Raw genomic sequence first — 25176 nt, 5'->3', positions numbered from 1 at the left:
TTTTGAGTTGTTTTGACATCCATAAGCTATGGAAAAAGAGCATTCTAACATTGTTTCCTTCTCAACTATTTTAGATGTTTTCTGTATTGAGGATCACATACTCTTTAAACTCTGAGCAAATATTTAATCCAACACTGCATATTTGGCAAAGTGAGTAAAAAAGGTTTTGTTTCAGTCACAGTTCCCCACAACAGTTCATCATCAAAAACAGTGAGAGCAGAAGCTTAAGCAGAAACATAGAGAAACAAGAAGCTGATGCAGAGACCATGGAGGGGTGCTTCTTCCTGGCTTGTTGCCCATGGCTTGCTCAATTTGCTTTCTTATGCAACCCAGGACCATCAGCCTGGGGGGGGGGGGGCACAACCCCCATTGGAATGGACACCCCCTCAATCAATAACAAAGAAAATACCCCAAGGACACAATTTATTCTTTGTGAATTTCACATCATGTACCCAAATCCCACTCATCTGCCCACCCCTTCATTTCTGTCATCTGTCCTTACAACTTTTCCCCATAAGAAAAAAAAAAATCTCTTTGTGGAGGCTGTAGTGTTGCCAGGAAGCAAATGGGTACACTAGCTCTCTTGCCCTGCAGCCGCGGTTGCCTGCTCACTTGCCCCCTCTCTGCTGCTTGCTCCAGCTTAAATGTCTATTTGCTCCATGAGAGCAGCCAAGCCGTGAAGTGCACTCCTCACACCAAGCTGCTTAGACCACACCACTCAGACCAACCGCTGGGACCCCCACGGCAATAGAGGCTGTCTGTGGTGACAGGGAGAAGATTCCTGTCCATCAGACAAAATGTGTCTGTTTGTTGTCTCTGCCATGCTTCTACCATTCCATTCTAAGATACACTTGGCACACCTCTGCAGTTCCAGTCTAAGGTATAACACGTGACCTTCCTCCACAGGTGGAGCTATGGCTTCTGTGACATCTTAGCTAATGGCAGTCATATGGCTGACTGTAGCTTCAGAGCCATCTTAGTTAAAGTCATTCTCATGACTATTCCCCATCTTTATTATGGGCAGGTGTTTAGAGGAATAGCCTGACTTCACTACTGGGTTTAGAGGAATAGCCTGACTTAGGGTCTCCAAATACAAGTTAAAATTAAGATATGGTTTCCTTGTGATTTCTATCCTGCCTTGATAAATAATTTTAATATTAATTTTTAGTCTTGTTTTTGCTACTGACATTACAGCTCTTAAGCTATAATATATTCTCTTTATTTAATACATACATTCTAGGACAAACAATTAAACAAGCACAGATTGCTTAACTCAGATATACTTAATAGATAATGGCTCTCAATCTTGTCAGAAATCTGCTAAATATAATGTTAATATAATATTTATTAAATATTTATTAAAAGACAGAGACTCTGAAATTATGACAGTAACCTCCCCCAAGGTCTCCTAGAAGATAAGAACACAGCCATATGACTGCCTAGATTGGGGTATGAGAAACACTGAGAAACACTGCTTCATTAGCTTGCCCGCTGCCAGGGCTCAACATAAACTGTGGACAAACAGAAGAAAGCCAGAGAATTAATGTTGCCTAAGACAAGGTGAGTCATTTCCCCCACAAGAAAAAGCTTCCCGTTCTGAGCCTGACGGCCAGACTGACTCTGCCAGAGTTGTTAGGGAGACCAAAGGGACCAAGAAACTGTTTAGTGGTAGACTATAGACCAGTCTCTGTCATTTTAATTAATATATGACATCTAGATTATAATTTATTCTTCCCAGATTTCTGATTACATTGACAGCAAGGGTACTACAGATTGACAACTAGAAAACAGATCTCTTGCTCCTTACCCCAAGGTAATCCACCACCTTATTAGCTCATTGGTCAATCTGTTAACTAGCTAAGACTACCACATCTCTTATCAAAAAGACAGGTTTGCCTTGCTTGCAGGCCTCACAATAAATGGTACACAAGTTTAGGTGTAAAATTACACAGATGTAACCTTCTACTGCTTCCTTGTCTGAACTCAGTTTCTAGTGACTAAACGCTTCATATTTCCTCCCCTTGTTATGCCACTATCGTAATGTTAACAATAGAGAGTTCTTATAGAACATTCCACTATACGAGATCCAATTTTTACAATCACAAGTTCAGAGTATAGGTTTCCTTTGATTGTCTTTTAGTGATAAACTAATGTTTCTCATGCTAAATCTATATTATCAACTATCATATTGACAAGGACAAGGCTTTAGTTTCTTTTGTTTTTTAAATGCTAAGTTAAAAATACTTCTTATTATGCTAAATTTTTATATAGTCATTCTCCTAGACAGAAGGAAAAAGCCTTCCTTGCTCCTGCTCCACAAAAGGTTTTGTCTTCCCTAAACTCACCTTAAAGACTTTTCATGCTGTTGACAAATATCTCTTTTGTAAACTTATAAGCTTCAGAAAACACAATCAGATCTACCTTTCATGGACCAAACAGACTCCATCTAGTTAAGTACACCTGCCAATCAATAGCCTAAGTTCCCACATGCTACCTATTCCAGAGGGTGGGATTCCTCTCCTGTTCCCCAGGATTGGGAATACCCTCACCCCAACTACCAAGACTTAAGGGTTTCAAATGTTCACCTAAGAAAAAAGTTTTTCTCCCAAACCTACTTAATTTTATTTTCTGTCTCATAAATACAATTCAGCAGCATGGCAAGTCTAGGTGTTTACTCAAAATATACATCCAGGACAGCTCCAGAGAAGCAACCCACAGATACTCTAATCTACTCTCACAGACACAGATGGTCCCACAGACTCTGGACAAGAAAACAACAAACTCTCCTAAGACTGGACCAACATTCCCCTATTTTCATAGGTTTCCCAGAGACACATCACATCAAAGTCAGCAGAAAGCAGCTAAAGATGACCATGACCCTATTCCTGCTTCTATATCACCTCTTTCTAGTTCCTCCTTTTTCAATAAAACCAAAACAGAGTAATATTGGCATTCCTTCTACACTCTGCCCAGCAGTTACCTGACAATAGGCAGGTAGGCCTGGTTTGCTTAAAAGGGGCTGTTTGGCCCCTCCTACCTCTCTGTGTCTCTCTGTCTCTCTCTTTTTTCCATCACCCCTATTTTTCTCTCTCCTTTTCCTCTCCCCCCCCCAAATGTGTTCCTGGCACGCATCTCCTCTACTCCCTCTCTGTCTCTACTCCCTTCTCAATCCCTAAATAAACTCTATTCTATTGGTAAAAAGTGCTAAGAAAACGTTATCTACTAGGCCAGTCTGGAATGTACCAAGGCACCCAGAATTCTTCCTTCATACTGTTTACATTGTAAGTATTTTCCAGCTCCACTTCACTTACGTAGACACCAGGGACCTGCAACTGACGTGAAATCTTCATGTATCATACATTTTTTGTTTATCCAGATCGGAATTGCAATAGTTTGATTTTCCTAATTTCCACAAATTCATTATCTTGGAAAAGTAAGATTTAAAAGTGTTGGGGTCCTCCTCAGAGCAAAATAAAATTATTTCTCTAAATAAATAAATAAACTCTATTCTACACTATACCTGTCATATGGCCGGTGCCTCAGGGGAAAGGGATGCTTCACCATAGTCCTGCTGAGGCACCCCTCCCACTTCGCCATACCAAGCTCTACAAAACATATCCTGGTCTTTTTATAAAACACAACCACTATTCTGTTAGCTTTCTGAACAAGGCGCAAATAGAACTCAGAGCTCTTCCAGCTTTATGTCTGCCTGGATGCTCCCATGCTCCCACCTTGGTGATAATGGTCTGAACCTCCAAACCTGTAAGCCAGCCCCAATTAAATGTTGTCCTTTGTAAGAGTAGCCTTGGTCACTGTACCTCTTCACAGCAATGGAAACTCTTTAAGATAGAAGTTGATAACAGGGACTGGCATTTTGCTATGATAGCCCAGACCATGCTTTTCTTTGGGAGAATGTGGATTTTGGAAAGCAGTGGAATCCTTTAACTGGGGCTTAGAGGGCTATGCTAGCAGGGACATGTTAGACTTTGTTGCTGAGAGTGATTTGCATAGTGCAGACCCAGCGCAAGAGGTTTCACTGGAGAAGAACTTCAGTATGTAGCCTAGAGACTGTTTTTGTGGTATTTTGGTGAAGAATGTGGCTTTTTGCCCTTGTCTGAAGAGACTATCTGAAGCTAAGGTAGAGAGATTTATACTAATTGCATTGATAAAGGACATATAAAAACACCCTGTTATAAATTCTGTTGTGTGGTTATTAGATTTCACGCTTATGAAAAGCCTTTTAATGAAAAGGAGTAAGATGAGAAAGAAAAGACATAAAATATATGGTTCAGGTAATGAAGGAGCACCAGGAAGTGAAATGAAGCTGAATCCTATGTTTAAGGAGATATACAGATTACGGGAGTAGTGACCTCAGGGCCACTCAGCTAAGATTAGGCACGAACCTTTAATCCCAGGAAAGAAAGGCAAGAAGATTTCTGAGTTCATTGCCAGTCTGGTATAAAGCAAGTTCCAAGGGGAGAAAAGCTTAAGTCCAGGTGAGATAGTAAAGGCCTTTGTCCCCAGCATTTAGGAGACAGAGCCATGTAGATCTCTGAGTTCAGCATCAATCTACAGAGCAAGTTCCAGAACAGCCAAGCTTAGGCAATGAAGGAGTTGGAAAACAGAAAGCTGGTGCTAATGTAATAGAACATGGGGTGGGGGTGGGGGTTCCAGTTCCAACATGCAGCAGAACTCAGCAGCTTTGGCCATGTGGCTCTGGCTGTAGAGTCAAAACTAGAAGGGACTACTGGGACAATTGATGCTGGTGAGCTGGAGCTAAGAAATTAGTAATTAAGAAGAGACCTGTATCACTGAGGTGAAATCGTCTGGGAAGTGTTTTCTGAAAGCACAAAGAAGTTGTGTTCTATAGGTAGCCAATATTGTACTCATGCTGCAGATGGACTTGGAAATGTGTAACAATCACCCAGGTAGTACTGGTTTTAAAAGTATGAAGGGGTCATGGAGAGCAGCTTAGGCTTGGCAGTATGTCAGGCCAGGGAAGGCCATTGGTGAAGTTGTAGCCTCAGTTGCAGTTGATAGTCCAGGATTGAAGGAGTCAGGCAAAGAAGTTGAGGTTTGGCACTATGAAGAGAGCCTATGAAAGGCTACTGAAGCCTAGCTGCAGAGAAGACCCAAGTGTATTGGAGATGCCAGTATCATAGGATGATCACCAAGAACACCAACAGCAGTGGAGTAGAGTCTGTAGTGTGCTACAGAAGGCAGAGCTGGAGAAGTGACCCAAGTCCTTTGGAGGAGCCCAGAAGATGGTGGGTGGATCCCAAATACTGGAACAAGAAGCTGTAATGTTGAAGTTGCCTTGGAGTCCCCAAGATGTTCAAGATATCAGAGCCATGGGATATCTACTGAGGAAAGCTACTAACAGGGAATGGAATCAGACAAAGAAAATTGTGCTGCAGTCAACAAAGATGAATGAAGTTGAAGATCTTAATTTTTTTTCCCTTGGTTTTTCAAGACAGGGTTTTTCCGTGTAGCCCTGGCTGTCCTGGAACTCACTCTGTAGACCAGGCTGGCCTCGAACTCAGAAATCAGCCTGCCTCTGCCTCCCAAGTGCTGGGATTAAAGGCATGCACCACCACTGCCTGGCGGAGCTGAAGATCTTAAAAGCACTTTGATAATGAACATGGAGATGCAGTTTTGAGTTGGCCCAGTTTGTTTTTGATCTTGTTTGTTCCAGTATTTACTCACTATGACATTTTGGAAGGGGACTGTATATCCTGTGATGTTTAAGGTATGTGATCTGCCTTTTGATTTTATAGAGGATTACAGTTAAGTGACTAAATCTCAGAAAAGACTTTGAAGTTTGCACTTTAACATTGTTGCGACTGCTATAGACTATGGGCACTTTTAAAGTTCGACTAAATGTATTTTACATCATGCTATGTTTAGGTATGGCTTCCATTAACTCATATGTTTAAACAAGCCCATAGGGGCCATGCAGTGGAATATAGTGGTTTGAATATGCTGGGCCCACAGAGTGGTACCTTCTTGTCATAGGTGTGGCCTTGTTGGAGGAAGTGTGTAACTGTGGGAGTAGTTTCCTTGGTTATGGTGTCTCTTACAGCAACAAAAACCCTAAGACACAACCATACTACATATCTGGCCTCAGGGCTTTCTTTAGACAGGAAGGGATATTCAGTAACCACATCTATTCCTGGCTCTAAAGCCAAAGCCATGTTGCCAAAGTGGCCAAGTGCTGCTGCTTGCTGAGGGTGGAACATAGCCATCTCGCTCAATTAACATCTTTACCAGTTTTCTGTTTTCCATGTCTTCCTTCACTGCTCTGGAATCCAAACTGTCCTTGAACTCAAAGAGATGCATGCCTCTGTCTCCTGATTGCTTCCATTAAATGTACTTAAACACAATGACTAGACCTAAGCTTTTCTTTACCTGGACCATGCTCTGTAGACCAGGCTAGCCTCGAACTCAGGACATCTGCATGCCTCTGACTACATACATAGAAGACCTAAGCTTTTCTTCACCTGAAAAGTGCTCTGTAGACCGGGCTGGCCTGGCACTCAGAGATCTCCTTTCCTGTCTCCTGAGTATTGAGATTAAAGCCCTATACCAGGAGACCTAGACCCCATTTTTACTTTCCTAGATCATGATAAGCATCACCACTATACTTCAAGATCCGTATTAAAGGCTTGTTTTGATCTGGACCAAAAGAATGTGTCATCATGAAAGAACCTAGTGGGGAAACCCTCACTCAATTCCTGTTCGGCACGCACCCAAGAATCACGAACAGACGACCATCTTGATGTAAAAGCATGAGGTAGTTTAATGACGGAGCTCCAGGCCGACACATATCTCCCGCAGGAGAGAGAGGTGTCGACCACATGGTGGAGCCATAATGGCGAAGCTCTGGTTCAAAACGTATCTCACGCAGGAGAGAGTGGTTTCGACCACAAGGCTTGGAAGCTAGGGGTTTTTATAGAAAAGGGGTGGGGCTGGGGGAGGAATTGGCACGGTTTCACATGATTGGTCCATTTAAACATCAACAGACTGTCAGAAGGGTGGGAGATAGGGAGGCACCAGGCCAGTCAGGACATGTAATGACAGGCCTGCCCAGGCATGTCTTGGCCTGTTCTGCTATGGTCTCAGCCCCAGGTTTCAAAGCTCACAAACAACTCTTTGGGCTATTTGACATAAATTACATGAATCACAGGTCTCAAGTTTTATTTCCTTTCATTCACATCTCAAAATCCGGATCAAAACTCTGTATCTTTCAGACTCAAGATATGACCAAAACATGTTATCTTCTTGCCTCAATATCTGGATCACTTATGTGCCCTCCATTTATGGATTGTAGTTCATTCCAGATACAGTGAAGTTGAGAAAGGAGAATAGACTTCATATCCCATCATTTGTCAAATTGGCACACATTCATATCTCATTATGTCCAAATGAAAAAATAACTAGGTCATAATAACGTGTAATCTGAAATAACTATGCCTAATACAACCACAAATTCATAAACAGTGAGCTTTGTTGGGAAGGATCTTACCTGAGGTCACCTTTCCCTTAAGTCCATTTAATATCTATTTAATCTATTTATCTGCTTGAACACAGGAGTTAGCTGCATTCCACTTTGTGGTGCCCCTTTAATCCTTGAACAATACAGTTTGTATTTTTCCTCACTCATCTTGCTCCTTTGCAAAATGGTTTCTTAATGAGAGTGAACCACAGAACAGAGTAAATACTAGGCAGTTGTGAGATTTCCTTTGCTAATGCAATTGATCTAAATCTCTTCACCTTAGCCTAAGGAAGACTCTTCAGAAAAGGGCATAGAGCAGCCACAATCTTTACCAAGACACACACACACAAAACAATGTCCATGCAACATACTGAAATTCTTTGAAACCTCTTGAGCCAGAACTCAGAGCTCCCTTGGGCAATAAACTTCCAATACTCACTTTAGACATTTCCTTGATTCTGGGTAGTGGTGGGGAACACTTTTAATCTCAACACTACTGAGGCACAGGCCTGCAGCTCTCTGTGAGTTCAACACCTCCCAGTTCATAGAGTGAGTTCTAAGAAGCCCAGGGCTAGACAAAAATCCTCCCCTCCCCCCACAAGGAAAAAAAAAACAATTGAAATAAACATTTCCTTGACTTTCTTTTCCAATTTTATAATCCATCAATCTCTGTAATAGATCTAAATAAAAAGAGAACATAAAAGAACTCAGACTAGCTGGGTGTGGGTGGCCCACTCCTTCAATCCTGGCACTCAGGAGGCAGAGGCAGGCGGATTTCTGAGTTCAAGGCCAGCCTGGTCTACAAAGTGAGTTCCAGGACAGCCAGGGCTACACAGAGAAACCCGGTCTCGGGAAAAAAAAAAAAAACCTCAGACTAAATCCTCCATGTATAGATGGCTGTTTAATAAGTCAGGCTGCCTGGGTTAGAAAAAAATACAGCATAGATGCCCTTCCTGCACCCATTTTTCCTGCCTGCCACTTCCACTGGGGGTATATCCAGCTGCCCTTGAGTGGTCAGCATCCCAGTGGACCTCCTATGTCTGACCACAACTCTAAGTGCCTATCTCCACACAATCCCATCCCTCAAGTATCCCCAGGGGTACACTCAATTGATGGGAGACTTACAACTCCATCTTAGTTCCATTGTCCTGCTCAAGGATACTCACAAGAGGCCTAGCATCATCAAGGTGAGCCCCCCTCCCAATAGGTGCTATTATAACAGGGACATCCAGATGGCTAAAAGCCTATGAAACAATAAAGTCAACAAAAGCCAGGACAATATAACACCTTTGGAGCACAGCTATCTAGTACAGCAAGACCTGGATACCTGAACACAACCAAAGCACAGGAAAATGACCTCAAATCCAATCTTATAAAGGTGACAGAGGCCTTTAAAGGGAAATGAATAACTCCCTTAAAGAAATACAGGAAAATACAATTAAACAGATGAAGGAAATTAAAAAAAAATGTTCAAGATCTGAAAATGGAAGTAGAGGCAATTAAAAACACACACACATAAACTGAGAGAATCCTGGAGATGGAAAACCTAGGAAGAAACAAGAACCACAGACGCAAGCATCACCAACAGAACATAAAATATGGAAGAGAAAATCCAAAAAGAAAGAATGGATAAAGAAAGAGTAGTACATCTACACAATAGGATGCTATTAAAAACAAGAACATCATGAAGTGCACAGGCAAATGGATGGAACTAGAAAATATCCTGAGTAAGGTAACTCAGACCCAAAAGATCATGCCAGGTATATACTCACTGATATTTAGATATCAGTCATAAAGTACAGGAAACCCATAACATATCACACAGACCCAAGAAGGTTAAACAAGAAGGAAGACCCAAGCCAGAATGTTTGAATCTCACTTAGAATACAGAATAAAATAGTCATAGGAGCCAGAGGGAGTGAGAGAACTATGTGGGAGAGAGGATAGATAGGGAAATGTGGGTCAGGACCAGGCGGGGAAGAGACGGGAAACAGGGCCAGAGGGTCAGGAGTGAATGGAAATCTTCAGACTGGGTGGGGGAAGTTCCCAGGAGTCAATGCAGGTGACCTTGGTGGTAATGCCTGAGTGGAGACATGGAACTTGAAGAGGCCACCTCCTGTAGTCTGGCAGGACCTCCCAGTGGAGACAGAAGAACCCCAAACCACCCACAAAACTTTTGATTCAAAATTTGCCCTGTCTAAAAGAAAGGCAGGGACAAAGATGGAACAGAGACTGAGGGAATGATCAACAAATAACAGGACCAACTTGACACCCATCCCAGGGGCAAGAACCAACCCCCAACACTATTAGTGATACTCTGTTATGCTGGCAGACAGGAGCCCAATATAACTGTCCTTTGAAAGGGTCCACCCAGCATTTGACTAAATCAGATGCAGAGACCCATAGCCAAGCACTGGAAAGATGTTGGGGATTCATATGGAAGAACTGGGGGAAGAACTGAAGGCCATGAAGTTGATAGCAACTCAAAGGGAAAATCAACAGAGTCAACTAACCTGGACACCTGGGAGCTCTGAGACTGAGGCACCATCCAACCATTCCTAACTCCAGTCAAAGAGAGTTCTCCAATGCTCTCTTTTAACTTCAGTGAACACCAAGCTTTCAGGAGCCTCACATCTATAAAAGACTCCTGTACATATATTAAAATTCGAAATGAAAATAATAATATACAGAAATATAGGGGAATAGTACACACTCGCAGTCCAGTCATTTAGGTCAGTATTGTCATGCATGCACATCATCCTGGTGTAAAAATTATACCCTCTGCCAAAGTTCAAAAGTCAAGATATGGGTAAAGCTCTGCACAGTAAATGCTAGACATGGAGATAAACCTAACTCCTAAGACAAAAACATGAACATAAATATATCAGGCGCTATATATATATATATATATATATATATATATTATTTATATATTTATATAATATAAATGGCTTCCCTAGGAAAAGCAAATGCTTCTCTGTTTTACCATAATTTTGGAACACAATCAGTAATGGCGGTGATGGTGTAGCTATATGAGAACAGGACTGTTCTGTTTCAACCACAGAAAAGAGGCAAGTCCAGTGAGGGTATAAATACTCAAATTCCATCATCAAAAACTAATTTCCTCCAGAAAGGTTCCTCCTCCTGGAGGCTGTGGACTGTTTCACAAGACAGAAAAACTAGTAAGGTGGACCTGATTAAGGAACCAGCAATTCTCATTCCAGACCAGGTTCCTATCCTGGAACACACGTGACCAGGACAGCCCACTAAGTGGACCATGACAACTGGTCAAGTACCATAGAGCCTAAGGGTGCTCCATGCTAATGAGGTATCTCCATAGGACTTGAGGGTTTTATCAATAAGCTTCCTTTATGGGCAACCCTTCCTGCAAAAGGTATTTAATCTCTGGTTCACCCTGAGTAAGTTGTATGCATTTCTTTCTACCATGAATAAACAGTTTGGACAAATAAGGACTGCCTCTCCCACCAACGACCACTGTGCGGGGAAGCATTCGTCTTACAGAGCCATGCCTAAGTCTCCTGCAAAAGGCCTCTCGTCACTCTTGGCACTTACTCTGAGCTAAGCCAGATTTCTACCACCCCAGGGGGCCCAGGGGTCCATTCTCAACTCTTCCCATTTCCCAGTAGCATTGGGGAAGTTTGAGAACCACAGCTTCTATCTATCCCAGCCTGCACCATTTCTCACCTGGAGAAGCATGGGGTGTGATCCCTATCTTGGGCTGAGCTTCACCTCCCCTGAGTGGTGTGTCAGCATCCCACAAGCCCAGGTCCTCAATGGGGAGAAAGTTCCGCCTCCCCAAGCAGAGTCTCAGTGGTGATCTGACCCCCCTCCCCCCAGTGGTGAAGCAAAAAGCAGAACCACATCTGGTTCCACAACATGGACCTACCCAGCTGACACACACCACAGCAAGCCGCTTATGCAGACCTATATTGGAACTCCAGATTAAACAAAGACCAAGAGCAGCCCCTGGCTTTTAGCAATAGCCTAGAAGACCCAGGCCTTCCCACTCTGACGACAGACAGGTTGTCTTCTTCCCACTTATGTTTTCTGGCGGAGCTATTGCACCAAACCCCATCTCAAACAACAGTCCACTTGGCCATTAACACAGACTCCAATTCCTACCCCTACCCCTACCCCTACCCCACCAATACGATGCCACCAAGCCCCTATGCTGCTTCTCTTTCTACTCTACTTTTTAGGTAGCACACCCCCACCTTACAGCAGTACCAGTAAAGAAAAGCCACACAGGGAAAAAAGGACTGCCCACTAAAGCAAAGGGCCAGCAGCCACAGCATAGCAGAGCAGGCTCCTCCCCCTCTACCTAAGCAAAAAGAGCTTGCCAAACAAAAGCATAATAGATGGGATCTTGCTGCTGAGAACTTGAAACAACACACTTGAAACCCTTAACCCAAAATTATTACACTTCTGTTTAAATGCTTAATTTTTTTTCTCCCTAACCAGAACACAGGAAACCATGTTCATGCTTTTTAACCTAAAATTGTTCTAAAATTTTTTAATTTGCTTAAAATTCCTTTTAAGCTTCAAAAATCATATTTAATCTATCCTCACAGGTCAACCAACTGTGTTAATAACTATTACTTCATCCTTAATTAATAAAATAATACTATCTACTTAAGCCAGTTTCTTTTTACAGATAAAACTGTCACTGCCTATCCCAGATACATAGTTAATATGATATTTTCTTTTTCAGCTACGTAAAGTAGATAGATTCCCAACTCTTCCCTCTGCTTTCCTTACTACAACACAGGTAACTCCCCATTTAAAGGATGTCTTCCAGGACTAAAATTCCTTCTACAGCCTTGCCTTTTTCTAGGACCACTGATGAGCTCCTAATCACACTGTTTTAGGCTTAACATACACATCACAGCTCCCTGCAAACATTCCCCTGCCAGCATCTGGCGCCCAATATGGTCAATAGACTACTTCATCTTCCTCATTTTTGTGGCTGCTTGTGAACCTCTTTTTCTGGGGGCTCATTTTTTGCCTGTTGCTGCAAGGACTATGCTCTCAGTTCGACCTGATCTGCTCTTCTCCTCAAGGTGCTGCTGTTGTGTCCACTTCAGTTGCTTCTTCGGTGAGTTGTCCCCTTAGAATTTTATGTTGTGAGTCCCTCAAATGTGACTGCTTATCTCATTTCTGTCTTCTTTGTCTTTTCTGTTTGTCCCAGTGACGTTTGCACTTCCATTTGAGGGTGAGCATGCAGCCTCCATATTTTCTTTCTTCCTTGTCTTTGTCTGGGTGAGTATACTGTGGTGAACCATCTTTTCTGTCTTCTTTGTCTTTGTCCACTCATTTTCACTTTTGGTCTGGATTCATGCCAGTACCTGACATAGGGGCTAGTCTCCCAGGCAGTGTTAGCAGGGATCGGCTCCCAAATGCCTTCTCTATCCTGGGTAAACCATCCAAGCATAAGGCCTTTGAACTACAACTGAGGGAGTCTCCTGATTAGTACATTATGACTTTTGTCACCTCTTCTGTCATATTTGTCGTATCTGTTCATTGTTTGTTTCCTTTGTGCTTGTTGTCCTGGGTTCTCTTCCATCAAGGAACCCCATATTAGAGCTCTGAAAACTCTTCTAGTTACTCATGGTCTAGGAAGACTCTGCCTTCCAGTGGTCACTCCTGCAGTGGTTGCTCCTGCAATACCTGTGCTGGATTGCTTCTTCCCTGGGAACCTCATTCATAAAAGAGAGAAACATCTGCACCAATATAAGAAACCATTTGGAATAAGACTTCCATTTTGAGTAGTGGTCAAGTAAAGTTTAAGTTCCCAAGACCTCCCTGAAACTGACATCCTACTTGACAGAAAGAGACATGTATGTGGGCAACTGATATCCTGATTGGCAAGTCAAGACATAAATGTTAGACAAGTCCTATCCTAGAAGAAACGTTAAGACAAAAATGTTAAACAGGACAAGTCCCCTGCCACAGCTGAATGCCCCAACCAATAGAAAAGGGATAAACATACCACAAAGACATATTCCTAATTTTAAAAAAAAAAAAATCCCCCATCCCTAAATCCTTATTGGTAGAATATCTTGGCACAGACGTTTGTGTATTTTATGCTTAAAATCCCTGTAGTATCTTAACTCAATGTGATAGTTCAGTTCTCAAATCTGGAGCATGGCCTGGTCAAACAGCCCTGGGGCGTATGCTCAATAAACTCTCCCTGTCAGACTGAGATTGGGATCCATGTGATTTGTGAGGTGATTCCTGGATCCCAACACATGGGTTAAAGCTGGACTTCCAACAACAACAGAAACACCAGAAAGCCTATACACTCATGGCAACTGAACAACCTCTACTCAATGAACTCTGGGTAAGAGAAGAAATAAAGAAATTATAGAATTTCTAGAATTCAATGAAACATTTCCAAATTTATGGGTTACAATAAAAGCAGCTAAGAAGAAAGTTCAATTTACTAAGTGCCACCATAAAGAAATTAGAAAGATCTCATACTAACAATTTAAAAGTATACCTGAAAGCTCTAGGAAAACACATACATATCAGATAGGAGTGGAAGGCAGGAAATAAATTCAGGGCTAGAATTAATCAATTAGTAACAAAGAAAAGAATAATACAAAAAGTGGAAGAAACTGAGAGTGAGTTTTTTGAGAAAAATCAAAAAGATAGACAAACCTTTAGCCAAATTAACCAAAAGATAGGGAGACAGTATCCAAATAAACAAAATCAGAAATGAAAAAGGAGAAATAACAAGACAATGAGGAAAATCAAAGAATCATTAGGTCTTACTTCAAAAACCTATATACCACAAAATTGTTTCCAATTTTAGGTCATCTTGATACCTAAACCACACAAAGACCAACAAAGATAATTCAGACCAATTTCTCTTATGAATATTCATGTAAAAATAGTAAAATATTTGCAAACCAAATCTAGGAACACATCAAAAATACCACCCACCATTATCAAGTAGGCGTTATCCCAGAGGTGAAGGAATGGTTTGCTATATATTAAATCCAACATTGTAATCCACCATATAAACAAACTGAAAGAAAAAAAAAATCATTTGATCATCTCTTCAGATGCTGAGAAAGCCTTTGATAAAATCCAGTACCCTTTCATTTTATAAGTCTTGGCGAGATCAGAGCACATACCTAACATACTAAAAGCAGTCTACAGAAAGCCAATACCTAACATCAAATTAAATGGAGAGAAACTTAAAGCAATTCCACTAAAATCAGGGACAAGACAGGCTGCCCACTCTCTCTCTATCAATTCAATATAGAACTTGAAGTTTACAAGGCCACACCTACTCCAGCACTGCCACACTTCCTAATCATGCTACTGCCCATTGGCCAAGCATACTCAAACTACCACAGTGTGTGTCCCAGACCCATTATAAGCCAATCTTTGAGAGGAAAGCTAATGTCCCTCATATACTTTTAGTGACTTACTCTTGTTTATTGAGAGGAGTACTATATAAGAGACAAGAAGTTAGTTGTGAGCCAGGCGTGGTGGCACACGCCTTTAATCTCAGCACTCGGGAGGCAGAGGCAGGCTGATTTCTGAGTTCGAGGCCAGCCTGGTCTACAGAGTGAGTTCCAGGACAGCCAGGGCTACACAGAGAAACCCTGTCTCAAAAAAAAAAAAAAAAAAGTTAGTTGTGGTAGAAAAAAACTGAATCCCTATGTTACATCTCTATGAGGGAAAAAGTTAACCTGTGTGAATGCAATGTGAAAAACTTTTATGTGTTATTTACATAATATTTATGTTATATAATTTTATATATAATATAATTTTACATATGTAATAATTTTAATTTTATATATAATTTTACATAATATTTTTTCTATATAATAGGTATATAATCTGTCACTATGGATTCAAGCCATTTGAGCTCTTGTTGCCAAACATGACTGCCTCTGTTTCACCTCTAATACTCACAGAGAGGAAATAAAGAATAGACAACTGGGGGCTGGAGAGATGGCTCAGTGGTTAAGAGCAGTGACTGCTCTTCTAGAGGTCCTGAGTTCAATTCCCAGCAACCACATGGTGGCTCACAACCATCTATAATGGGATCTGATGCTCTCTTCTATTGTGGCTGAAGACAGCTACAGTGTACTCATAAATAAGTAAATCTTAAAAAAAAAAAAAAAAAAAGAATAGACAACTGTCAGTTGTCCCCTGATTGGTATATGGATACTATGATAAGTGTATGCATATGGTTAAAACTTTTGAAAAAGATGAAATTAAACAAGTCAAGAAAGAAAGAAAGAAAGAAAGAAAGGAAGAGAGAAGAGAAGAGAAGAGAAGAGAAGAGAAGAGAAGAGAAGAGAAGAGAAGAGAAGAGAAGAAAAATAGAAAGAAAACCAAGAAGCCGGGCAATGGTGGCACATGCCTTTAATCCCAGCACTTGGGAGGCAGAGGCAGATGGATCTCTGAGTTTAAGGCCAGCCTGGTCTACAGAGTTCCAGGTCAGCCAGGGCTACACAGAGAAATCTTGTCTCGTAAACAAAACAAAACAAAAAAACCAAAAAATTAAACAAGCATATAACAAAAATTCTGAGGACATAGGACACAACTGACCATTTGAAATTAATACATTGTAAAATCCAAGACTTGTTTCTGTTTATAAAAACAGCAATGTTCCTGCTTTAAATCTACATCATCCTTTCATTCTCTGCCTGTAGTGTTAAATGCCTGTAATCCCAGCACTTTGGAGACAGAGCCAGGTGGATCTCTCTGAGTTTGAGGCTAAACTAGTCCACACATTGAGTTCCAGGATGAACACAGCTATATAGAGACCCTGTCTCCAAAACAAAACAAAAACAGTAATGGTAGTTACCCCAACATAATCTGAACTCATCTCTCCCCAACAAAATATTTCACTGTCTTCACTTACATCAAGAGAATAATATTAACAATAAGAAGCAATGTATAGAGCCCATTCACAGAGGGATAGAAATACATTCAATGACCATGCAGGGACTTTCATCACACACAAGTGATAGAAGACAGAATGAATAATAGGGCATCTTTATTTTTTCATTATAGTGACACCCTTGGTAGCTGGAGTGTAGACTCAGTAGCATTGCTGCTGTTGTATGCCCAAGTTTGTTTCTTAACACCCACTTCAGATGGCTCAGAACTATTTGTATTTACATGTCCATAAGGTATGATGGACTTTTCTGGCTTCCTTGGGCACATGCACATTTTATATATTTTTATATATGATATAAACCTGAAATAAGAAATTGTGATTTTCTAAATAAAATAACAAATACATGATGAAAACAAATTTTACAGTATGAAGTCCTGTGTTTGTGTGTGTTGACTCTTCCATATTATAAAAAAGGTCTCACTTATATATTTTTTAAATTACAATTTTGGGTATATTGTCTAAACACAATCCAGAAATGGAGTCACAAGAGGAGAATTCTAAGTACTTGTGAGAACACTTCAAGCAAAGAAACCAAGAGACTTGTGACATTAGTTTCTTCAAAAAGAGAACTGTGCTTGGAATGTGTTTTCATGCTCCTTTCAGATATAGCAAATAGAAATGAGTTTACTGTAGATTGTTCATTATTTCTTGCTGCTGTTATTCAATTAAAAGTTTAATCTATCTTTTCTACACCTCTTTGGAAAAGCAAGTTTTTGCCACCTGCAGCTTGTTCTTGTTATTGTATAAAGCTGGGACTCATAAGTCTCTCTCTTGTGAGCATCTTCACTGTTTCTCCAACCAGACTCTGTCTAGCCCTGGATGTCCTGGAACTTGGTGTGTAGACCAGGATAGACTCGAACTCGGATCCACCCTATTAGCCAAATTTCCTACAGATCAACATGAAGATGAACTTTCATGAAGTAATGCTATTTAGATGAATTAATGACTTGATAGAATTCCTAACTTGATTCAAATAATTTCAGGAAGAAAGCTGAAGGGTTTTAGTCATTTTGCCAGAAAGAAGTAATAAAGTTAGAATCAAGAATAGAATGTGCCAGGCTTGGTGGCGCACGCCTTTAATCCCAGCACTCGGAAGGTTGAGGCAGAGGCAGGCGGATTTCTGAGTTCGAGGCCAGCCTGGTCTACAAAGTGAGTTCCAGGACAGTCAGGGCTATACAGAGAAACCCTGTCTCAAAAAAACAAAAAACAAAAACAAAAGAATAGAATGTGCCCCCTCCATGTAGAATAAAGGCTGCATAATAAGGAACTGCATTGAGCAACATGAATTGCATTAAGAAGAGAAACAGGTTTCAGACAAACTTGTAATCAAGGAAAAGCAGCATTCATTCTAGGTCATGTCCAAGGATGAAGCCACAGGTTTGCAGTATGATAAAGCAAGGCCATGTGAAACTGTTGCTTTGAACTTATAATGAGCTTATAAAATGAAACAATGCTTTGAACATACTATCAACATCCTTCCGCAACTCCCCTTTCATATAACATTTTACCTATGAAGTAACCTTTTCATAAAAGAGAGCTTTTTGTCCTAAGTGGCCAAGTTCTGCTGCTTGCTAGTACTGGAACATGTCTACCTCATTCAATTATTTTCTATTTTCAACAGCTTTCTGTTTCCCATGCTTTTCTTCACTGCCTAACCTTAGCTGTCTTGGAACTTTCTCAGTAGACCATGCTGGCCTTGAACCCAGAGATCTATATGCCTCTGTCTCCTGATTGCTAGGATTAAATGCATGTACGACTGCACCTGGACCTTAGCTTTTCTTTACCTGGAACTTGCTCTGAAGACCAGGCTAACCTTGGAATCAGAAATCTGTCCTCTGTCTCCTGGGGGCTAGGATTAATGGCCTGTACCACCATGCCTGGACCTCAGCTTTTTTTTTTTTTTAACATATCTTTATAATCATGGCCACTGTAGCACAAGTAAAGGCTTGTGTCAATGTGGATCAAGAATGTCATCCCACCTCAAGATCCTGATCTAAAGCCTGAATCTTTCAGATTCAAGATCCATATCAAAGCATCTAAATCTTTATACCTCAAGATCTGGATCACTGGTACACCCTCCATTTCAGGGGGCTTGGGGGAGTGGTCATCCAGATATAGTCAAGTTGATAACAGAAAATAGCCATCATAACCTAACCCTTATCAACTGGACGATCATATTTCATATGTCAAATGAAAACAATAACTAGGTCATAATGCCTAACCTGGTATAACGATGCCTTATACAATTGCACAGACACAGTAAGCTTAGCTGGTTTTGATCTTGCCTGAGATCACCATTCCTATAATTCCATTTGATATATTCAATCTATTTATCTGCTTAAACACAGGATTTACCTCCATTCCACTTCCTGGTACCCCTTTAATCCTTGAACCATATATTTTGTATCTGTCCTTGCTCATATTATTCCTTTGCAAAATGTTCTCTTACTAAGAGAGTGAACCACAGGACAGAGTCTACACTAGGCTTTTTGAAATGTCCTTTATCAAAGTAATTAATCTCTTCACTTTAGCCTCAGCAGCCTCTTCAGACATAGGCAAAAAGCAGCCAAATTCTTCAACAAAATATCACAAGAACAATGTCTAAGCATCATACTAAAATTCTTCCTCTCTGAAACTTCTTGAGTCAGGCACCCAGAGTTCAAATCACCCTCAGGACCACTGTCTTATGCTTCTAATACTATGGCCAATTAAGTACAACTTAAAGCATTCAACTGCTTTCCTAATCCAAAGGCCCTTAGTTAGGGTTTTACTGCTGTGATCAGACACCATGACCAAGGAAACTCTTATAAGGACATTTAATTGGAGCTGGCTTACAGGTTCAGAGATTCAGTCCATTATCATCAAGATGGGAGCATAGCAGCATTTAGGCAGGAACTGTGTAGGCAGAGCTGAGAATTCTACATCTTCATCTGAAGGCTGCTAGTGGAAGACTTGCATCCAAGCTGCTAGGATGAGGGTCTTAAAACCCACACCCACAGTGACACACCTACTCCAACAAGGCCACACCTCCTAATAGTGCCACTATCTGGGCTGAGCATATACAACCCATTACAGTACCCAAATCCACACACCTCAAACAAAAACATGGTCAGGACTATCACAATACCCCAGTCCCTTGTACCAACTTCTTAGGATTTTATTGATCTGAAGAGACTCCATAAATAAGGCAACTCTTATAAAGGACAACATTTTATTGGGGCTGATAATGGTTTCAGAGGCTTTGTCCATTATCATCATGGTAGAAAGCATAGCAGTGTGTATGCAGGCTTGCTGTTGGAGGTGCATCTGAGAATCCTAGAGGTGGTCGATCCTCAGACAGGAAGGAGGACTCTGTGTTCTGCAGGCAGCAGGAAGACACACATTGATTCAACACGGAGCAGAGCCTGAGCATACAAGACCTCAAAGCCTGCCTGCCTGCACAGTGACACACTTCCTCCAACAAAGTCACATGAATTCCAACAAGGCCCCACCTCCAAATAGTGTCACTACTCATGTGCCAAGCATTCTAACATGAGTCAATGGGAGCTATACCTATGCAAACCATCACAATCCCCTTCCTCAATTATCAGGAAGCTTTAACTTCTGTCCCTAGTCTATATTTGTCTTAGCAGATTTTCACTTGTGTGATAGTTTGTATATGCCTGGCCAAGGAAGGCCTCGTTAAAGTAGGTGTGTCACCGTGGACATGGCTTTAAGACCCTTGTCCTAGCTGTCTGGAAGCTAGTTGTCTTAGTCAGGATTTCTATTCCTGCACAAAACATCGTGACCAAGAAGCAAGTTGGGGAGGAAAGGGTTTATTCGGCTTACACTTCCACACTGCTGATCATCACCAAAGAAGTCAGGACTGGAACTCAAGCAGGTCAGGAAACAGGAGCTGATGCAGAGGCCTTGGATGAATGTTACTTATTGGCTTGCTTCCCCTGGCTTGCTCAGCTTGCTTTCTTATAGAGCCCAAGACTACCAGCCCATAGATGGCACTCCCACCTTTGATCACTGATTGAGAAAATGCCTTACAGCTGGATCTCATGGAGGCATTTCCTCAACTGAAGCTCCTTTCTATGTGATAACCCCAGCTTGTGTCAAGTTGACACACAAAACCAGCCAGTATTCCTGTTTGCCTTCAGAATGAGGTGTAGAACTCTCAGCTGGGTAGTTTTGGAGTTTTGGATGCTAACACTGGGTGTCTTCAAATCTTTGTCCAATCCAAAGATTCCAAAGGGAAGAAATCTTTCTCTAAAGTTAAACAGCAGAGAAAAACTATAGTTCAATTTATACAAAGACATCTCTAATGTGGAATTTAGCCTGAGTTCTTTTAAGCTCAAAATGTATTTAAACAGAAGACTATAACAGAGATCAATGGAGTATAAATGTGCAGCAGAGAGGCAAGGCAGAGTTTAAAGGGATGAATGGAAGTTCACCTTTCCTCCAAGACAGGAGGCATGGCAGTATAACAGTGTCCAAGTAGACATGGTGGTGGAGAAAGAGCTGAGTTCCACAACTTGATCCACAGGAAGGAGAAGAAAGGGACTGTGTTACACTGGCCATGGTTGAGCATATAGGAGACCTCAAAGCCTACCTCCACGGTGATACACTTCCTTGAACAAGGCCACACCTCCTAATAGTGCCCACTCTCTATGAGGCAGGCATTCAAACACAAGAGTCTTTGGGGGCTAAACTCAACCACCACAATGTCACATGCAAAAAAAAATGAGGCTTTTAAAAGAGATATAAAAAGCTTTAAAAAAAAACTATTTAGGTATACCAACTTTAAAACAATATAAGTTCTTTTCTGGTAGAGAAAATGCCATTAAGAAGACAGTGTATGAACTGCTGAGTGTTGTATACTGATATACAAGCCAAAGCCAAATGCCCTGTGTCTCAATACTGGTGCCTTCAGTCACTAAACTGAAATGACACAACCAGGTTTGCATTTATCCATATGAGAGAGTTGGCCACTTGGAAATTTCATTGGCCCAAGATAACTTCCTCAAATTCCACATCCACCAATTTGGTTTGCCTTAATTCATAAGGTATGAATTAATGCATGCTGGGAAAGAACACATCAACTCACCTACCACATCAGGATAATGGAGACCCTTACAGTTCACTGATTAAACATTAAAAGCCTGTAACTCAGATATTGCCTAGCCTGTTTTGACCTACAGTATACACAGTAAGCTTTTCCTTCCTTCTTTTCCGGTGTCCACAGAGAAGCCATGCTCCACACACACAAGTTCTATTCCTGCTACTGATATGAACATACCACCATGTAAATCAAATGAATTCTTTTTAGAACTCTGTGGTACTATAAACCTTCAATCCAAGAATTGAGGAGGTTGGCTCAGAAAGCCTGTACAGCTACACAGTAGAAGGAAGACAACCAGAGTCAACATAGGACACCCAAAGTATTTTCCTGAAAGCTGGAGGTGAGGCTGTTCTGGAATTAATGTGCCTTCCCAACGTGAAATCACACCACACATTTAGAGAATAGTGAAGAAGACTCTATATGATAAGAAGTCTCCAGCACAAGGCAGCGACAAGATTTTGCTAAATTATATAACCGTAAAGGGTAGGCTTCTGCATTCATAGTCTGCAAACTTGGTAAATGCTGCTTACTGCTCATGGTCGGTTGAGTGAGAATGGTACCCAAAGGCTCATAGATTTCAGTGTCTGGCCATTAGGGAATAGTACTACTTGATAAGTACTAGGATCTCTGGCCTTGTTGGAGTAGGTGTGGCCTTGTTGGAAAAAGTCGGTCAGAAAAGGTGGGCTGGGCAGTTTCAAACGCTCAAGCCAGACTGCCTGCTGATCTGAATTTAGAAGTCGCAGCTACCTCTCCAGCACCATGTCTGCTATGTATACCCATAATCCACACTGTGGCAATAATGGGTTAAACTTCTGGAACTGGAAGAGAGCCCTATTTGAATGATTTTCTTTATAAGTGATGCTATCTGTGGTCTTGGTGGCTCTTCCACAGCAATGGAACTCTGACTAAGAAACTACCCTGATCTTATGGCTTGCTAAGACTGCTTTCTTATACAACTCAGAACTACCTGCCCTCAGTGGCACCAAACACAGTGGGATGGGCACTATTATATCAATCATTAATCAGGAGAATACCCTACACATTTGCCCACAGGACAGTCTAACTCTAGCTTGTGTCAAACAGACCGAGTCTCAAACAGTACCTCTGAGACATCTCCCAACTCCCAAACACAAGACTTTTAACAAACCTCAATCACCTTAACCCTCAGTTTTCAGCCTGTGAAATGGGCACACTCACATGTAAAATTTTGAAAGTCTGTCAAGTTTAAGACACAAGAGATGGCTCAGCAACTAAGACTTCTGCTCTAGTGGAAGAGCTGGGTTTGGCTTCCAGCACTAACATGATGACACAAAATGATCACTAGATCCTGGTGGGGAGCATCTAATGGTCTCTTTGGTCTTCTATGGACTCCAAACACCCAAGTGATGAACACACATGCACGGAAGCAAAACACTCATGCACATCAAATAAATTTAGTAAATTAAAAATAAAGATCTCCATATCTCTTATATGTCGCCATGGATAAAACAGCAATAAGACATATATGACAATATGACAAGTATCTGTAGCCAAAATTATCATTTCGTAATTAAAAGACTCAAAGAACTTGGTCAAAGGAGAGAAATCTTATGACTCTAGACAATTAGTCTCAGTATTGTTTCAGTACATAATCTGAGCTATAGATTCAACAAACGTCCAGTAAAGAGTCTAAGGATTTCTGCAATGAGCGACAGAAAGCCGATGACAAAAGGTCATCATGAATGAAAACATGAGCACACAAGGCTGAATAAACGGCACGGTGACACCGTCTGACTTCTAAATTACCCTACACCTGCCATAAAGACTGTGCTGTTTGAGACCGACAGAACATGAGAGAACACTTAGGACAAAAACACAATTAATACTCGGTCGATTTGGACAACTTAGGCAGGGAATCACAGTGAGTCTGGCCTTACTAACACACGTGACTGGACCACCGTGGCATCTACATGCGAATGTGTTAATGACACAGGCTTTACACTGCGCAGAGTTAACTGCGATGGATGCTACACCCGAATGTCAAGTGCCAGGTACAGAACTTCTGGAAGACACTAAAGAAAAGAATTTGCTCTGCCAGTCAGCAAATCTCTCCCACTGACAACAAAACCCGCGCATGCGTGCCCGCTGAAGGATGCCCGTGTCCAAGCATCATCTCTAGCTTCCTATGCTGTGCGCCGGCGCAGCCCGGGGAACCGTCTCACTGGGAGGTGCTGCTTCCACACCGGAGGATAAGGGAACTCGGCGACTTCGGGTGACAAACGCAATTACGAAGGTCGCCACATCTCGCTGCCGGTGCCCGCACCCCAGGACAACCCCACATGGGACCCCGCGGATCCTCCCCGCGTGGGGACGGCGGCCTCGCTCACCATGGCGCGGATTCCAAGTTCGCCTCACTCTCCGCTCAACTACCGGCAGATGGTCAATAGTGCTTTCCTCAGATTCACAACAAAGCGGGTAATATGGCGGACAGGAAGTGCCCGCCCACTATGACTGAAGGCTCGTCTCGAAGTTCTGATTGGCTACTGAGGCCTGAGTGACAGGAGCAGTGTCCCTAAGAGACATCGTGTTTCCCATCTCCGGCTTCCACTACAGGCCAAGAGCGGGCCTAGATCATAAGGCAGGCTTTGCTGTAGAACTTGTTCCTGGACTGCAAAGTGGTCCCTGCACTTTTCCTGCACTCAGTAGGCACGTCCCCGTCTTCCTCCTGGGCAGAGAGTGTTATGTCTCAAACCCAGAAACAAATAAATTTGGCGCCTATTTATCAAAAATGCTATCTGCCAGGTTCCCTCTGCATATCTCAGTCTCTACCTGTTACAATGTTGGCCTGCATGCCTGGCCCCTACCGTGAACTTCTCCAGACTAGGATCTTGGCTACCCTTTACCCCATATGTCCTCCCCACGTATATCTCAGAGGCGGGGTGGAGGATTTTTTGTTTGGTTGGTTTTGTTTTTTGTTATCTACCCTTTACATGCCTGACTTCTTGGTCTGCCTCCTCCATCTCCCCTCCCTCCTCTTCTCACATGCCTAAGGGTTCATCTCGTACTTATCTCTGCCTCTGGCTGTATTCTCCCATTTATTTACAAGAATTCTCCCTCACAATATCTAGGAGTAATCATGGTCTTTACTTTTTTCTTTTATTCATTCATCTGGGGCCAAAAATCAGGACCAGTCATGTTCTTCTTTTCTTATTTCTTAGTTTTTGATTCACAGGGCTCTAGCATACACAGATGGTTGCTCAGTGTATATTGAAGTGATCCCCCTACCTCACAGCTGAAATAATACCCCACACATTCAGGTTGAAATTAAGCCAACAGATTAAGTTAATTAAAATGAATTAAGATTAATTAAGTCAGCATCAGCAATTTCAATAAGATTTCCTCACACCTCTCAGATGTACATTCTTAGCCAAGCAATAACACTTTCCCAGCCTTCTGTCATGGCACTGGCCTACTATGCCACCATCCCAGAGGTGGGCATCAAAAGGTTAAATGAGTGAGGACTATACCACCAATAATTATGGTCTCCAGAGTGAGCATGATGCCCTCTCCATGTGACTTCCAAATGGAGAAAGAAGAGAGATTTCGCCACAATTTCATGTTTACATCAGTATTTAAAACAATACTGAT

At 41.7% G+C, this 25176-nt stretch overlaps 1 protein-coding gene across 2 annotated transcripts in view; it reads right to left on the bottom strand.

The window, feature by feature from the left end:
• The window catches only part of BC024063 (cDNA sequence BC024063), a 29814-nt gene extending 5806 nt beyond the window's left edge, over positions 1-24008 (bottom strand). For both annotated transcript variants that reach the window (NM_001374033.1, NM_001374035.1), the window contains exon 1: positions 23916-24008. In NM_001374033.1, coding sequence (NP_001360962.1) covers positions 23916-23918 — 3 coding nt within the window. In that variant the 5' untranslated portion in view covers positions 23919-24008. The remainder of the gene's footprint in view (positions 1-23915) is intronic.
• Between the last annotated feature and the right edge of the window lie 1168 nt (positions 24009-25176).

The sequence above is a fragment of the Mus musculus genome, chromosome 10, assembly GCF_000001635.26.
Source record: "Mus musculus strain C57BL/6J chromosome 10, GRCm38.p6 C57BL/6J".
Classification (NCBI taxonomy): Eukaryota; Metazoa; Chordata; class Mammalia; order Rodentia; family Muridae; genus Mus; species Mus musculus.
Note: the sequence above shows the minus strand (reverse complement) of the source record. Positions and strands in the feature narration are given on the sequence as shown.